Source organism: Nyctibius grandis, chromosome 2, assembly GCF_013368605.1.
Source record: "Nyctibius grandis isolate bNycGra1 chromosome 2, bNycGra1.pri, whole genome shotgun sequence".
NCBI classification, from domain to species: domain Eukaryota; kingdom Metazoa; phylum Chordata; class Aves; order Nyctibiiformes; family Nyctibiidae; genus Nyctibius; species Nyctibius grandis.
In genome coordinates this window covers 5626942-5644573 of record NC_090659.1, presented here as the reverse complement: position 1 = coordinate 5644573, position 17632 = coordinate 5626942, and the positions used below count along the sequence as shown (strand labels likewise).

The 17632-nt window shown below is 47.6% G+C and overlaps 1 protein-coding gene across 1 annotated transcript; it reads left to right on the top strand.

Moving 5' to 3' along the window:
- The first annotated feature begins 452 nt into the window (after window positions 1–452).
- POGLUT1 (protein O-glucosyltransferase 1) lies at window positions 453–17353 on the top strand. The gene is made up of 11 exons (XM_068425145.1): window positions 453–543; window positions 883–973; window positions 3206–3349; window positions 3990–4125; window positions 7545–7666; window positions 8940–8999; window positions 10348–10447; window positions 11213–11271; window positions 13323–13490; window positions 14836–14892; window positions 15514–17353. Exons 1-11 carry the CDS (start codon window positions 453–455, stop codon window positions 15668–15670), a joined length of 1185 nt encoding a protein of 394 aa, XP_068281246.1. The 3' UTR covers window positions 15671–17353.
- The last annotated feature ends 279 nt before the right edge of the window (window positions 17354–17632 follow it).

Genomic DNA, 17632 nt, shown 5'->3' with positions numbered 1-17632 from the left:
CTCCTGAGGTGCACACGAGCAGAGACAGAAGGTTGTTTGGAGAGACGAGCGCAGATGCACACTCAGAGCTTCTCCAGGCAGTGGGTATTTTTGCAGTACAGTCCCCATTTGCTGTAGCCCCCCCTTCACGCCAGTGCCTTTATTTCTGTTAAGCTACAAAAGCCGTCTGCGGTCACGATGTGGCCCTCCGCGGGGGTGTCCCCACACGCAGCCCTTGAGCGGGGAGGGACCGCGCCGCCCCTAAGACGCCGGGGGAACTACAGCTCCCATCACCAAGCGCCGCGGCACAACGCCCGCCGGTAGTGCCGCCATCTTTGTGCGGGGCGGGCGGCGGCGGCCGCCATCTTGGCTTGGGGCATCACCCCCCACACACACCCCCCTCCCCTCCGCTCCGCTCCCGCCGGCGGCGGGTCGCGCATGCGCAGGGCGGTGCTGGCGGCGGCGGCGGCGGCATGAGGCGGGCGGCGCTGGCCCTGTGGCCGCTGGCGGCGGCGGCGGTAGCCCTGTGGCGGCTGGAGCTCGCCGCGGCGGGCGAGCCGGCAGGTGAGCGTCGCCCGGGGCTCTTCGCGTCGCCCTGGCGTGAGGGTGTTGCCGGGGAGGGGAACGGGACGCGGCTTCGCGGCTGGCGGGGAGGGTCGGTGGTCCAGGCGGGAGCCCGTGAGGGCGCTGAGGGAGTCTCGCCGCTTCCTCCTCATCCGCTCGGCCGGGCAGCTCCCCCGGCACCCCGAGCCGGCTCCTCCCGGCTCCGCTTTCAGCCCGGGGACCCTCACGGGGTGCCCAGCCCCTCCTCAGCTGGACCAGAAATCCTCATACAGCTCCTGCTGGTTGTTCTGATAGTTTAATGGATTAATTCCTTTAACTCTCCCTTCCTGTGTACTTTAGATGCTAAATGGAAAGCAATAACTGACCAAATTAAGAAAGCTGTGGAAGGCTATAAGCCATGCGTAAAGGAGAATTGCAGCTGCCACCAAAGGTGAGAGATGGGTTTCCTTTTCACAGGCTTCTGGCCGTGAGAGGGAATACTTTTGCCAGTGCAGATGGGTGGGAATTAGCTAGAGAATATTTGGGCTCTAAAGTATCGCATCTGCAGCCACCATCGGTCACAGTGCTCGCAAGGAGGGAGTTATTAATGGCACTGTGTGAAACAGGTTGGCCTCCGTAGTTCCAACAGAAGGTGTGTCCACCTGCAGAGTGACCACTCTCCTTGTTGTCCTCTGTGACTGAACAACAAACACTATGTCAGCATTTCATATATGCACAATAAACCCACACAGAGCTGGTGATCTCTGTTAACAATCCACTTCTCTCAGTGCAATGTTGCTAACAAGTCTTTCCGATGGGCTTTTAAAAGTGGAAGAAATCGAGTATGTGCAAAGTATTCTAGATAGCTACATTAAGAAAGATCGTTACAGAACACAGGTTCATTTGGTGTGAAAGTGTGTTGTACTTTTAAGTGTTTTTTCTAGGGAGTTCACTGCATGTGAGAAGTGGAGTGATGGTGGATATTTAACTACCTTATTTCATATGAATAAAGCATGATCCAAGAGGAGCTCATTCAGGAAGACACAAGTCCTGTTTATTTTTTTATAACTATGGAGCATTATGCATGATGTCAGCGCTCTGACTTGAAATGCTGGCCTCATCTTCTTACAGTGAGTTTAATGCAGAGAGCTAGAGGCTTGTATGTGATGAAGAGCACTGTAGGCAGTACAAGTGCGGGCTGCTCTGTCTTGTAGACGTAGCTGAACCAAACTTCCTTGCTGTTCGCACTGACAGAGCACGGCTGCAGCGTGGTGAACACTACAGGTGCGTAGGTCATCATTGCCAAACAGGCAGGGATTGTCGGACTGGGTTTTTTGACACCTTTAAGCAGCATATTTATTTAAATGAGAAGAGGGAATTCAGGGAAAAGTCAACTTGTTCTTCTGCCTTTAGGATTAGGATTCCAAATGCAGAAACACAGATGCCCAGCTTTAAGCCTCCTATTTAAAAGTACTGGATGTGCTCACTCGTTTTGGGGCTGAGATTGAGCACTATATTGAACTTGGTTCATTTTGATAGTTGTTTTGGAGGTGTGTAAACATGCAGTAGAACACTGAAAGCCAGTACTTCCCCCATATAACAGATTCTACTTGTATCTAGTCTTCTGTGGCCAAGGACTGAAGGTCCTAACTAACTTGTTCGTTGCTACCTTTCAGTTGTCACTTGGGATACGATGACATGGATGTGCCATAAAAATGCAACTTTCTTCCTGTTCTAGCAGGATAGCAGAATCCTGGAGGTTGGAGGGGAACTCTTGAGATCATCAGGTCCAACCTCTCTGCTCAAGCAGAGTTGCCAGGACAGTGTCCAGTCAAGTGTTGAGTATCTTAAAGAACAGAGACTCCACAGCTTCTCTAGGCAACCTGTGCTGGTGTTAGACCACCCTCACGGTGGGATCACCCCAACGGTGTTGTATTAAACTATGATATTGATGCAGTGTCTACCAAAAAGCGGGGAGGACGTCTCCATGGCTGTTACAACAGTGTTAACTGCTCCAAGCAGTTAGATCTGGGGACCTTTAGACTAAATTTATATAAACTGCATCCTGCTTCTGTATTTTCTTATATTCGTTAGGTTTATGTTTTCATACTGCGTTCCTGGAGCTCACTGGTGATGTGCAGCTGTCACAAAACACATGCCACACAGGCCTCTCCTCCTGGGCTGGCTTTCGCTGCACACAGCATTACTTGGCAATGCTGCTCCTTGGGACTAGACTCTTACCTTCTTTTTTTATGTCTGATATAGCGTGACATTATGAGGAGTTTGGTCTTGGTGGACTATTCATGGAAGACTAGAGCACAAGCTTCACAACTCAAAGGTTAAGAGAGCTGAAGGCTTTTACCCATAACCTGACAGGGTATGTAAGGTGCTTTCTGGGAGAGTAACTAGAGTTGTCCGTGTTGATTTAGCCTCAGAGTCCTGTGCTGGGCTTTCCGTTTGGGCAAACAGCACATAGAGAGTCAAAGAGTGAAGCTTGGACCTTTGAGCCTCTGAGAAACAGCTGTTCCAAGTGACTTAAATTCTCCGTTATGCCACGTGTAGCAGAGCTCCTGGAAGCTACACAGGATTTGTTTTAGCTAGAAGTCTGTTCTGTATACTGCAGTAGCTTAATGCACAGTATCCTCCCTGTTGTACATAATAACGGCTGATTGTTTTGTTTCAGTGTCTGGAAGCAGGACCTGGCTCCTTTTCGAGGTGGCATTTCCAAGGAGATGGTATCAGACGCGGTGAGCCGGAAGGTTGGGACACACTACCAAATCATTGAGCACAAGTTGTACCGTGAGCAGGACTGCTTGTTCCCTGCAAGGTAAGAGCTGTGCAGAAGATCTCGTCTCCCTAGCTGGGGCACAGGAGTACTTCCAGATCTGCCAAGTTAGAAGTCACTGAGCACAATCACAGAATCACAGAATCAGTCAGGTTGGAAGAGACCTCTGGGATCGAGTCCAACCATTGCCCTGACACCACCATGTCAACTAGACCATGGCACTAAGTGCCATGTCCAGTCTTTTCTTAAACACCTCCAGAGATGGTGACTCCACCACCTCCCTGGGCAGCCCCTTCCAATGTCTAACAACCCTTTCTGAGAAGAAATTCTTCCTAATGTCATGATATTTCAGAGGTCTGAGTTCCTTATCAGAGTGGAAGCCTAGAAATTATGTATGAGGCTTAAATGTAGCAAGAGATAAGTGTCAGTGTACAGAAGGTTGGTTGATTGTGGGATCTCAGAGAAAGCTGCAGCTTAGGCCAGGTTTAACAGGATGGGTTGCTTCATTGGTGTCTGTACTGCATTGGGTCTTAGAGGCTGCTATAGGCACTTCCCAGCCTGCATCATGGTCTGGCCCAGGCTCACCATCTCTTCTGCTCCCGCGCAGAGAGAAAGGCCTGCGAGAGACCGCAAGGTTGCGCCTTCTCCTTACAGCTCTTTGCCGTGTGTCATTTCTCCACAGATGCAGTGGAGTTGAGCACTTCCTTCTGGAAATCATCGACCGCCTCCCTGACATGGAAATGGTGATCAACGTGCGAGACTACCCCCAGGTCCCCAAGTGGATGAAACCCGTTATCCCAGTCTTCTCCTTCAGTAAGGTGTGCACAGCTTTAACAGCTGAGCATTTGAGACATGCATGTCCTCCTCTCTCTTGGGAACACGTTTTTTGAGGATGGTTCCCCACAGATTTTCTGTGTGTCAAAATTGCTTGTTCTTTTTTTGCTCTTTATGTTTCCTTTCACTTCCAGTTTTCGGGCAGACAGACTTGCAGATTTATTCCATAGAACAGTTTTTCCCCTCATGAGCTCCTCTTCCAGGTCAAACAATGTACTTCTGCCACAGTGGAATGATGCACAGCTGGATGGGCTGTGTGCCAGCATCGCTGTCGTTTGCTACAACGCCTCTGTTAAAATTGTAGCCGTAGTTTATTAGCATTGTTAGGGATTTTTGATCATCAGTCAGGTGTCACACAGTTAATCTCATTTAATATGAATATTTTAATCCTCTTTTTTGGTACCACAGATGAGTGTTTCATATCTTCTTTTCTGTAATATTGCTGTTTTCTGTGACTCCTTTTCCTCTGGATTCCCTTTTCCACCTCCAAACGTGCACACACATAGAGACATTTGCTCTCTGTGTCTCTGTTCCCAGACTGGAGAGCCTTCCCGTATGTTTTCCTGCCTCTCATTGTTAAACCTGACTGTAGCATAGTGTCTCATCCTTTCCAACAAAATATCGTTGCACCTCAAGCTTCAGCAAATCTTGCTTTGCATTAGTGTGTGCCCAAATCCTGCACCCTCACTGCCAAACCCTGATCGTGATCCTGGCCTTGGCTGAAGCCCAGCAGACAGTAAGATGCAAAAAGAAGCAATAAGCCATTTGCCCTTGCTAGTTCAGGCCCTGTTCTGTTTTGACGGACTTGTAGCACCTTACACAGAATCACAGAATCACGGAATGTCAGGGATTGGAAGGGACCTCGAAAGATCATCTAGTCCAATCCCCCTGCCGGAGCAGGATTGCCTAGACCATATCACACAGGAACGCGTCCAGGCGGGTTTTGAATGTCTCCAGAGAAGGAGACTCCACAACCTCTCTGGGCAGCCTGTGCCAGTGTTCGGTCACCCTCACCGTAAAGAAGTTTTTCCTCATATTTATGTGGAACCTCCTGTGTTCCAGCTTGCACCCATTGCCCCTTGTCCTGTCAAGGGATGTCACTGAGAAGAGCCTGGCTCCATCCTCATGACACTTGTCCTTTACATATTTATAAACATTAATGAGGTCACCCCTCAGTCTCCTCTTCTCCAAGCTAAAGAGACCCAGCTCCCTCAGCTTCTCCTCATACGGGAGATGTTCCACCCCCTTAATCATCTTCGTGGCTCTGCGCTGGACTCTCTCTAGCAGTTCCCTGTCCTTCTTGAACTGAGGGGCCCAGAACTGGACACAATATTCCAGATGCGGCCTCACCAGGGCAGAGTAGAGGGGGAGGAGAACCTCTTTTGACCTGCTAACCACACTCCTTCTAATACACCCCAGGATGCCATTGGCCTTCTTGGCCACAAGGGCACACTGCTGGCTCATGGTCATCCTGTTGTCCACTAGGACCCCCAGGTCCCTTTCCCCTACGCTGCTCTCCAACAGGTCTGTCCCCAACTTGTACTGGTACATGGGGTTGTTCTTGCCCAGATGCAGGACTCTACACTTGCCCTTGTTATATTTCATTAAATTTCTCCCCGCCCAACTCTCCAGCCTGTCCAGGTCTCTCTGAATGGCTGCGCAGCCTTCCGGTGTGTCAGCCACTCCTCCCAGTTTTGTGTCATCAGCGAACTTGCTGACAGTGCACTCTATTCCTTCATCCAATTACCCAGGTCTCAGCTCATGCAGTCTGAACCCTAACACGATCTGTAACTATTGCCTAGGCCCCAGCCATCCCAAGACTCTAGAATTTCGATGCAGCATTGCAAGCACTGTCATTCAAGAGCCGTGTTCACTGCCAGATGCAGTAGTAAGGCTAGCTGTCTTGCCTGTTGGCCACTGCACAGCCTTAACTCTGGCCAGCAGGACCCACGTTGGTGCGGAGCAGGTTGCAGAAGTTTAATCTTTGCAGCCGTATTCATCATCCTGCCCCCGGGTGCCTTGCAGAACCCCACAAGAAACTGAGTTCTCCGGTCACCTGAACTGTAACCTCAGCCCTGTCCTTAACTGAAACACAGTGACCCGGGCACAGCTCGCATTTAACCGGCCCGTGTTAGTCGCTGCTGGAATGAGGAAGGGTCCAGGGTGCATTTTAAGGCTGAAAATGTAGGGGATTGCAGGATTGTCCTGTTCTGCACATCAGAAGGCCCATCCTGGGGTTGTGGTGGAGCTGTCATGGTTTGTTATCGATGCCTGTTTATAGCAAGACTGAGAAGGAGCAGGTCATAGAAGCACACACTCATTTCAGTTGGAAGGGACCTCAGGAGGTCACCCAGTCCAGCACCACGCTCAGAGCAGGACCAGCTAGATCAGGGTGCTCCAGGCTGTGTCCGGCCCAGTTCTGAGCATCCCCGAGGACAGGGTGTCCACAGCCAGCATCTGACCTCCCTCAGAATGAAAACATGTTTCCCAAGATCTAATTGGAATTTCCCGTCTTGTAATCAAAGCCTGTTTCTTCTCGTTCTGTCTCTGCACTTCTGAAAAGAGTCTGCCTCCATCTTTGAACTCTCTCGTTAGGTAGGAGGGGACAGCATTTGGATTCCCCCAAGCCTCCTCTTTCTGTGCATGAACAAACACATTCCTCAGCCCCTGTTTATCTGTCGAGTACGCCAACCTCCTAACTACCTTGGTGGCCTTGGACTCTCTCCAGTATCTCCAGGTGACAGATAATGGTGTAGGAAGTTTATTACTAGTGCAAGGAAGTGGCCTATAGTCTGGTTTCGTGAAAGGGTTTAGTCTTACTTCAGTGCTCATCTTCCTTCTGATTATGTGGGAATTTAAGCATCCAAATAGGAGTGAGGAACTGAAATTCTTACATGACCTGGATATTTGTTACAGTGAATTTTTAAGTGATCTGTAGGAAGGCTGGAATGAAGTGAAGTGTTGGAAACCTAAATGTCAAATTGGAAACCTAAATGTCAAAGTGTCTATAAGTGCCTCTGTCTCTGAGGAGATAATAAAAGCCTCTTAACTTATGATCAGTAGAAAACATTTGTAGCTACACATAGGCACAAGTCTTTAGCAAGGTGAGTGGAGCTTAGGTCTTCTGCTATTTACTAATCAGTTGTATCATGGATCTCTCTTGTTATTTTCTAACATGAAAGTCCTGTGTTGTCCTGCAGCAAGACATAAATCTTGCAAGACCTTTTTTAAATCATTGAAACATTTCAATATTGCGTGGTGACCGCAAAGCTCTCATGGCTGCTCGTGAAACAGTAACGGAGAAAGCTGACAGAGCTCTGAGAAAGGACATGCATTACTGGTGGGCTCAGTAAACTGAAGCAGATATTACTCTTATTCTTAAGTTACTATTCTTTCTCTTAAGACACCCGAATACCATGATATCATGTATCCTGCCTGGACATTTTGGGAAGGAGGACCAGCTGTTTGGCCAATTTACCCAACAGGTTTAGGGCGCTGGGACCTCATGAGAGAGGACCTCAGAAGGTATGTTTTGGAAATGGTTATACATGGGGGGGGGTGGGGTTTAATGGAAGACAGACTCACACTAAAGGCCATCTAGCACTGGACAGCACTAGGGCAGCGTTGAATTCTAAGACCATAGACCTGTTGGCCTGTGATCTGTCCTGCTGCCTCTCATTAACTACATTCAGCCCAACTGCTGTATAAGAATTCTCCATGGAAACCTTTGGGTGATGTAACCAGAAGTTATAATTAGCTTCTCTCTTTCCAGCACTTTAGTAAGGAATGCAGAGGACAAAGTAGACACATTTTTCATGCTGGCAGGGCCAGATTACTATCATTTTTGTTGGGATAGGGTTTGTCAATAAAGCAGCAGTTATCTTTTGCCTGCAGAAATCTCCCCTGACACATGGAAATATTTTCCTTTGTTTCCAACTACTTCTCTAAGAGCTGTGTTTTTTTCACGGCAGGGATGATCCAGGGTGTTTGTATAAGCTTCTGGAAGGGTAAAGGAAAGCCTTCTTTAGATCAGCTTTTACTTGAGTGTTGTTGTGCAATAAAGAAACCTGGACTTGTCCCTAAGCATCAGGAGTTATTACTGGTCTTGAGAGTAAGACAGAAGACATTTCTGACTGGAAGTCTGTCTGTTGGCAGGATCTTTGACTATTAGCAGAATAAGGGTCTATTTCCCATGGAGAGTGACAAAGTGTGCAACAGTAACTGAACACAGAAACATAAGAAGAAAAAAACCCACCTTGATGTCAATCACTTGACATCACAATGCAAGGCTGAATGTTTTCCTCTTCAAAATCTGAAGATCTATGGGACTAATCATAGCTGAAGCCTAATGTGATTAATATAATGAAGGTCCAAAGCATTTACTTATCCTTTCTCTCCCAGTGAACCCCACTTGTGTCACTGGATTACAAGCAGATGCAGAGCTTGACCTGTGCAGATCAGTTTGGGGCTCAGGACCTACATGTCAAGCCAGGTGAAACAAAAAAGTGCAACAAAAGAGTTTCCCAGAGGGAGGCAGGTGACTGCACTGACAGAAATAAGACATGTGAGCAGCTATTTTGAAGGACTCATTTAGATTTAAAACAAAAGTTATTTGGGAAAACAATGAACCCCTGTGTTTTAAATGCAAAACACCAGGCAGGTTTGTTTTGTTTGTGATTTCTATCAAAAATGAAGAATAATGAAAAGAGATTATGCTGTGAAAACTGATGACAGTGCTGTTTCGTGGTTATATTAACTCATTTATATATTTATGTTTATGTATAAACAATATTTTCAGATCTGCAGAAAAATGGCCATGGATGAAAAAAATCTCCAAAGGATATTTCCGAGGATCCAGGTGAGCATATCTTCCTACAGCAGGAGATTCTACCAAAATATGTCTGTGTGGAGAAATTTCTGTGTCTCTAAGACCTAAACAAATGTAACCCAGAGTGTATTTTTAAAAGTGAGGAAAGCCAGGCATTTTGTACAGCAGCATTTCCCCGTTAGTGATTCTCCATTAGGATTGCCATTTGCAACTAGTTTATTCTAAGAAGTCTAATATTGGAAACAGAAGTTGTGGTGGGTTTGCTATGTTATTTCTTAATGAGTAAAACTGTCCCACTAGGAACCAGCTTGTTTTGTTCTGTGAAGGGAACCAGCAGGTTCATGAATTTAAAGACTGGATATTGATGTGCATGCTTCTTGCCAGTGTGAATGCTTTGTTCTCTATGCAAGTGCTTGACAGGGAATCAACGAGTATTCTTGGATTAAGTTACCTGAGTGGTGTGGGATAAGAGGGAAGATTATTTTTGCCCTTTCTCCAGTGACAGTTTGCAAACAGTGTTAACCTCTACTCCTTTTTGTTCCTCTTCCATCCCCAATAGGGATGGATTTGATATCTTACTAGGTAGGCTCAGGAGATGAGGAGGAGTGTGTTTTAGGGATATTGTAACCTTGTACAGCCTTCCAGTACCTGAAGGGGGCCTACAGGAAAGCCTTTTTACAAGGGCAAGTAGTGACAGGACAAGAGGGAACGGTTTTAAACTGAAAGAGGGTAGATTTAGATTAGATATTAGGAAGAAATTCTTTCCTGTGAGGGTGGTGAGACACTGGAACAGGTTACCCAGAGAAGTTGTGGCTGCCCCCTCCGTGGCAGTGTTTAAGGCCAGGTTGGATGAGGCTTTGAGCAACCTGGAATAGTGGAAAGGTGTCCCTGCCTGTGGCAGGCGGGGTGGAACTAGATGATCTTTAAGGTCCCTTCCAACCCAAACCATTCTATGAGTCTATGGTTTATCAGTAGCATTTTAAATTAGTGTCAGAGGGATCAAGTGCTGAAGGTGCTTAGCATCTCTTGGCTCTCTCTGACTTAGAAGGGAGTTAAAGTATTTGGCACCCATCAGGATAATGCCTGAAGGAAAATACATCTTTGCTGATTTGTCCTGGGAATTACTTAAATAATACTATTAAATATTTAGTAAGTGAATAAAGAAACAGGACTTAAAATCATTTTTTGGTTCACATAACTCATTCTCTTCTGCTAATACACGCTTGGATAGAAATACACTGTATGGTAGGCACTTAATAATGTTTTTGGGGGACATAGGGAGGTCAGCTTCACAAAGAGGCAGGATCTTGAGTCCTATAGCTTGTTAGCTGTGTTGGGTCAGGTGGATTGGCAATGACTGATAGCATTTCTTTTGCAGAACGAGCCCCGAGAGAGATCCCCTCATTCTGCTGTCCCGAGAAAACCCAGAACTTGTTGATGCCGAGTACACGAAAAACCAGGCTTGGAAATCCGAGAAGGTGTGTGGGTGTTGTCTGTCTCCTGAGTGCGAAGGCCACAAAGGGTAGCGTTGCAAGATGGCTTTGATGATTGAGATGCATCTTGGTGGAGAGTTGTGGGCGATCCTCTAGAGCGGGGGAGGCTTGTAGTTCCTTTGATGGCCGCATCTCTCGGACGGATGAAAGGAAGGAGTCTCTAGAGCCTGGCAGACCAAACATTTTTCTCCCATCTACACTTTTTGTTCAAGGAAACCAGCACGTGAACCTATGCCAATCCCCTCCTCTTCCATTACAACAAAATTAGCCAGCTCTTACCCGTCTAGCCCCAAGCTGCCTGTGTGTTGCTGTCAGTCTTTTTAAACCTTTTTCTGTCATCTCCATTTCTTGGTCTCATTGTTGATAACTTTCTGATAACTTTTTAGTTCTGTACTGGTCAGTCCAGCTCTCTCCAGACAGACTTGGCTAATCCCGTTACGCTTGGCTTCACGTAGTCCACTGTCCCAAGCTGTTTTCCACTCTGTAGCTGCCAACTAAACATTATCATTTAATGTGTTTGTGCTGGCGTTTGCTTACAGGCAGTGCCTAATTTAGTGAACTTTTTTTCTTGTTTGAAGGGCTGGGAATTCTTCATCATACTTCTAAAAGCCCTCCAGAGAAGGTTTTCTCAGAAGTGGGAATGGCGGGTTTTGAGACTTCAGCTTTGTTTCTAACTGAGAAGGAAAACAAATATGAAATCACCATATAAAACTTACTGATTTTTTTTTTTTTAATTCTCTTTATTCTAAGGACACCTTAGGGAAGCCTCCTGCAAAGGAAATTCCACTGGTCGATCACTGCAAATACAAGTAAGAGTTTTGATTAGTAAAGCTGCTCAAGGGCAATGGGTTATTTCTTTCCTTGCGTGGTGTAAGGGCTCGTTTTATTTTAAGGTCTAATTCCAACAACCAGCTCCATGCAGACAAGAAAGCTTGTGAGCAGACTTAAGGCAGTTGAAAATGTGGGAGCTGAGCATGGCCTCTTTCAGTGTCAGCTTTCCCCTGTCAGCTCAGGAGGAATAAAGTGCTTTGCGGAAACTAAAGGTCTTAGATCACTAATAAACATAGAGATTGAAATTTTTATTTTATTTTGATTAAAAAGGCTTTCTATCAATTTTTCTTTATATTCCTGTCCCAAGCTGTGTGTTCAGAATTATTTTTTCAATGCTACAGCGACAGCATTACTGTCTTCAAAGACATGAGGAGCTAAGGAATCATGTCCTCATAGCACACTGGGGCAAGTGTTTCCATAGGAGAAGAGAGAACCTGGAATATGATTGAGCAGATACAGTATTGATTCATACTCTGTATGTTGTTTGGGAGAACGTGGTTTTCATTTACAAGGGGTTTTATTTTTTAGCTACTTTAGGGACAAGTTTTTGGTGTAATATTCCTGTGGGTTTCTGGGTAAAAATATAAGCTCTTAGTGTGTGTGCACTTGTTTGTCTATGTTTTGCTTTTTCTTTTGCTTTAAAATTACCTAGTTACGATTCTACCAGCTGGAATCTGCTGATACAAGAACTCAGTAATTTGGCTGAATCTGTGTTTTTGTGCAAATGTGATTGACGTGTCTCATTTTATATTTCACTAGACTGCTGCCCAGATTTCTCCCTTCTGTTACACACAGACTTCCCAGCTCCTGATACCTCCTAAGCCCCTCGTACAGTATGGGCTGAGACATTCTCACACGTTTTTGTTGTAGGCCAGGGTCTGGTGGGGTCAACATGAACTTGTCACTGCTTCCTTCGTTGGCTGAGGTCACGGATGGTGGGAGCTGTGTCTGGAATTGGACAGAGGCTTTTCCTTGCTTCCAGACCACTGTTCTTGTTACATCTCTACATGTATTTGTTGAGTTCCTAATATGACGAGCTCCTCATCTCTGCCTTGAGCTCCTAGGTAATACAAAGGATGCAAACTAATTTCAGATATACTCCCTGTCACTTACTGCTGAACTAAGTTTAGCTATAATTCCCATCTCACCTCAAATATATATAATAATCCCCATCTTGCCCAAAATAGCTTCATTAAAGGAAGAACTCCCTTCCCCCAGCCCAAAATGTTTGACTTCAAAGATTAGTTGTATGTACTGAGGGGTTTTACCCACAGGAAAAACAGCTTTCCATATAATTGGCGAAATGTGGGTTTAAAAAAGCAAGCAAGTAAGCAAACAAACATCCTTCTGAGATGCAGTTTGCTAAGAGAAATCCTCCCCCAGCCAAGCCTACTTTACTGACTTGGCAGAAAATACTGAAAACAAAATTGTGGATTCTTTGTTATCTGCAAAGTCCATCTGTTGTGTGCTAGCCTGTTTAACCTCCTCGGGTTGCATTCCCAAGTTAATATGAAACAATTAGATTCAGATTAAAGCAGAATCCCAGAGGGGGGAAAAAAACCCAAAAAAACAACTGAGACAGATGTGGCAAAGCAGAACAATGAACGAAAAAGCTCACTGCAAGACAACAGAGAATTGGGAAAAAGCTCCTCGTGGTACCAGAGTCTCTGAAGCGCAGAGTCACAGGGTCAGCATCCACCTGGTGACCTTCCATGCCTTGTTGGCAGTTGTCGGTGAGGCCTCTTCTGGTTTGTTGCGAGGAGGTGTCTGTATCAGAGGTAAAGCAGCACGCCTTGCTTCTCAACCTCAGCTTTGACAACTCACCTTGCACATCCCTAACTTAGCTCACCTTTCCCGTGAGGAGCTTCCAATAAAAGTCTTCCCTTTGTTTCAGCAAGAGGTGCTTGGTGCATTGGGAGGGAGACCCACCCCAGCTGCTCCCTGTGAGGGAAGGCTGGCTGCTGCTCGGAGCTCAGTTTCTTGCTCTTCAAGAGTAATCAGGTCCCTCTTTTTCCTTCTCCTTTTAAAGGTATCTGTTCAATTTCCGGGGAGTGGCTGCTAGTTTCCGGTTGAAACACCTCTTCTTGTGTGGTTCACTCGTCTTTCACGTTGGAGAAGAATGGTTGGAGTTCTTCTACCCCCAGCTGAAGCCTTGGGTTCACTACATCCCGGTCCAATCAGACCTCTCTGGTGTCAGGTGTGAGACCTCAGTGTGTTCAGGGGAGCATTGCATGCCACAGGAACACGCTGCTGTGTGTAGGTTAGATGATCTGGACAGGTTAGATAGATGGGCCGAGACCAACGGCATGAGGTTCAACAAGAACAAGTGCCGGGTCTTACACTTGGGCCACAACAACCCCCTGCAGCGCTACAGGCTGGGGGAAGAGTGGTTAGAGAGCGGCCCGGTGGAAAGAGACCTGGGGGTGCTGATCGACAGGCGGCTAAACATGAGCCAGCAGTGTGCCCAGGTGGCCAAGAAGGCCAATGGCATCCTGGCCTCTATTAGGAATAGTGTAGCCAGCCGGTCTAGGGAAGTGATCGTCCCTCTGTACTCGGCACTGGTGAGGCCGCACCTTGAATCCTGTGTCCAGTTCTGGGCCCCGCACTTCAAGAAAGATGTTGAGGTGTTGGAGCGAGTCCAGAGGAGGGCGACCAAGCTGGTGAAGGGTCTGGAGGGTCTGACCTACGAGGAACGGCTGAGGGAGCTGGGGGTGTTTAGCCTGGAGAAGAGGAGGCTCAGAGGTGACCTTATTGCAGCCTACAACTACCTGAAGGGAGGTTGTAGTGAAGTGGGAGTTGGCCTCTTCTCCCGGGAAACTAGCGATAGGACAAGAGGACACAGCCTCAAGCTTCGCCAGGGGAGGTTCAGGTTGGACATTAGGAAGAATTTCTTTTCAGAAAGGGTCATTAGCCATTGGAAGGGGCTGCCCAGGGAGGTGGTGGAGTCACCATCTCTGGATGTGTTTAAGAAAAGACTGGACATGGCACTCAGTGCCATGGTCTAGTTGACATGGTGGTGTCAGGGCAACGGTTGGACTCAATGATCCCTGAGGTCTCTTCCAACCTGGTTGATTCTGTGATTCTGTGTTTGGGAAGGCAGTTTGGTCTGTGTTGTGCTAAGGGCCTCCACTCCTAGGCATCACACAGAGGCTCTTGGAGGTCATGTTGTTTTCCCTTTATTACTGCCCCCAAAGAATCTTTTGCTCCTGTTACTTAGAGGGTTCAGTCTCACTGGGGTACGGAGGTCTGTCACCCTCACTGAAAGCAGCAGGCAGTAGGCACTTAAATCTGCAGCACAGATCAGGGTAAGAGGAGTGTGTCGCTGGGCCAGAAGTGTGTTAACTCCCAGATTTCAGCACGCTGTCCAGAACTGATAGGGAACAACTGAGAATGGCAGGTTTCTTCTGTGCTCTGTAACGAGGAGCACCAGTCCCTCGCTCAGTTGTAGGTCTTTAATCTCGTCCTCCACAATAGTTCATCGAAGGGATGATGTTCTCCATTGAATTAGGTGTTTCATAGCATTTTATTTTTCTTCATTTTAGGGAGCTGTTGCAATTTGTAAAGGAAAACGATGCCTTAGCACAAGAGATTTCAGAGAGGTAAGTTGTGTGTTCTTTCTGGCTGTCAGGCACTCTTCTTCCAAAACATGTTCTTAGGCAGCTTTTGGAGGGGTTACCTATCAAATACAACCTAGTATTAATAGGGTGGAGTAGAAATGATTCTCTGCAGTAATATCAGCAGGGTTGGGGAACTCGTAACGAGCAGGGGGAAGCGGAGAATAAGATTGTACGCTTAGGCCTTTGGTTCAGGTGTGACCCATGTCAGGAACCCCACCGAAAGCCATCGGAGGGTGGGAGCTTTCGTCTCAGGATGAGGTGAGTTGACCCCTGGGAACTGTGTCTGCATTATGGATCCAGGCTGGCAGCGACTGCCTTGTGAAGCAGCGTGCATCACCGCTGCTCAGGCTGTATCTGATACGTGAAATCTGGTCTTTATTATCCCCGATAACAAATCCCATCCTGAGGATAACAAAAGCGCTGCCACTGTCAGAGCGGTGAGCGTGAATGAAAAGTGTGAAATTAAAATAGACGGTACGGAGCGGTGCGTGGTGTTTCTCATTTGAGACGCAGAAGAGTGAAAGTCGATACACGCGTAAAACAAAACCAAAGACTCTTGTAGGAACTGGAAATTGGTTCTGACTGTGCCTCGTGTGTCTCTAGGGGACGCCAATTCATCACCGAGCACTTGCAGATGGAGGATGTCTCTTGCTACTGGGAGCATCTGCTGTCTGAGTATTCCCAAGCCTTGACTTACGAAGTGAAGAGGAGGAAGAGCTACAGTGAGATCAGTTCTGAGCGGCTGAAAACAGAACTGTAGAGACTTCTCTGTCTTTCTCTTCAGCTCAGAGTGATCTCTGGAAATCTGAAGATCAGTGTATCTTCTTTCCTCTTTTCTCAGACTCCTCATCCCTTACGCTAGAGAACAGCAATAGGCTAACTTTGAAATTGCTCCCGTACGGTGGGACCGGGTTGTGCTGTTGCTGTAAGAACACTAAGTAGAATGTTGGATGACGGCTACTTAACGGGGTGGTTATGGGTATGCCTGGAAGAGGGTTGGTACCATTTGGGACTTGGGTCCTTCTGAGACAGGTAGTAACTGAAATCCCCTTCAGTCAAGGGGAAGCCTTTCTGTTAATTTTACTGGACTTTTTACCAGGCCCTTTGTACTCATGAGCAGGGCACACAGGCTGTCAGCTACGCTCAGCTGGGAGGTGGGTGCCCGTTTTTGGCAGATGGTCAGTGTTTTCTCACCTGTGTGATAGCACTTGGGGTATTAGGTTCTGTGACAGAAGCAGGTAGTGGGATTTGGGGTAACCTTTTTAGATAGCTTAGTTGTCTGATGTTTATGTCAGGTTTTTAAAGAGGTTGATGGTAAGGCTTTGATTGGACAAATGATCCTTGCACAGGTGAACTACCTACCTCACAGGGGAGCGGCCCGGTGGTGGTGATGATGTTGCCACAGGGCGAAGCCTGAGTAGCAGACAGATGGTTTGTCCTCCGACAGATGAGCTGGGTGCCTGCACAGCCGTGCAGAACTGAGCCCCTGTTCACCGGCCCTCACTGGTTGGCTGCCCAGACGTCCTAGGACTCCTAAGAACCCAGAGAAAGTACACGCAGAGGTAGAGTCAGGTCTTTTGTTTCCAGATGTTCACAGATTCTCTGCTCTGATCTCCTCCTATAATCTTTCTGGGGTTGTTTTTTGTCGAGGGTTTGGGGTTTTTTTTGAGACTGGTAACATGTCTGCTCGCTTCAGTGTTTGCTTTTCCTCCCACTGCTGTTACATTCCTTTTCTCATCTCGTTCAGTCTGGCTGAGGGAATGTCTTCAGCCACACAGTGGCAGCTACTCCTCACATTACTCATGAGTTCAGTCACAGGTCGCTTGTGCTCGCTGTATTTAGGCCCACTACAGGCTGCTCAGCCCCGAGGGAGCGCCGCTTCTCAAACGCTCTGTGGGCCCTGAGCTGAGAGGCCTGGTAGGAAGCAGCATCTTCTCTGGCATCTTCATGGGTGCTCAGAAGAGCGTGGGCAGCACCACGGGGTCCCAGGAGGGCCACTGCTTCTCGGGGGAGCACCTTTGATGAGGAAGCGGCCTCGAGCCTTGGGGAGCAGCATGTCAATGGAGGGGAATGATGGTGCAACAGCTCGAGATCTCTTTGGATCAGAGAAGAAAACACTACAAGGACCTACAAGGACACATGTAGGTGCACGGAGGCCTCGCAGCCCTGCCAAGCCCTGGTATGGGGACAGAACTGCACATGTATTCATCGAGTGGGGTGTGCTGGTTGTGTGACCTGGGTTATCCCAGCCTGCGAAGGAAACAAAGCGGGGTGTTAAAATAGCCTGGTTTCTGAGGAAAAGAACTGTGAGAGTGGAAGGGGTTTTCTGGGGGTGTATTTTTAGTCAACGGAGAGACAGCGCTCTGAGAAACTGCGACGGCCATGTGTAATATTTTTAAACCGTTTTTAATGTGCTTTTGGAATAAAACAAAGGAAAAGGAAGTTTTGTGGGATGCATCATTGCTTAGTCAGAGTTGTAATAAAAGCTCCGGGTAGCGTCGTTCTGGTTTTTCACGGCGGTATTTAGGGTGTCTCTACTTCCAGTCTCAGGTGCCCGTGGCTGGAAACTCCCCCTGGGCAAGCGCCGGTGTCACCGGGGGGCTTTTCAGGCCGGTTGCTCTTAGAGAGGACGAGACCCTCGCCTCGCCCTGCGGGGAGCCGGGCGCCCCCCGCCGCGGCCTCCCCTCCCCGCCGTGCCGTGCCCCGCCGGGGGGCAGGGGGC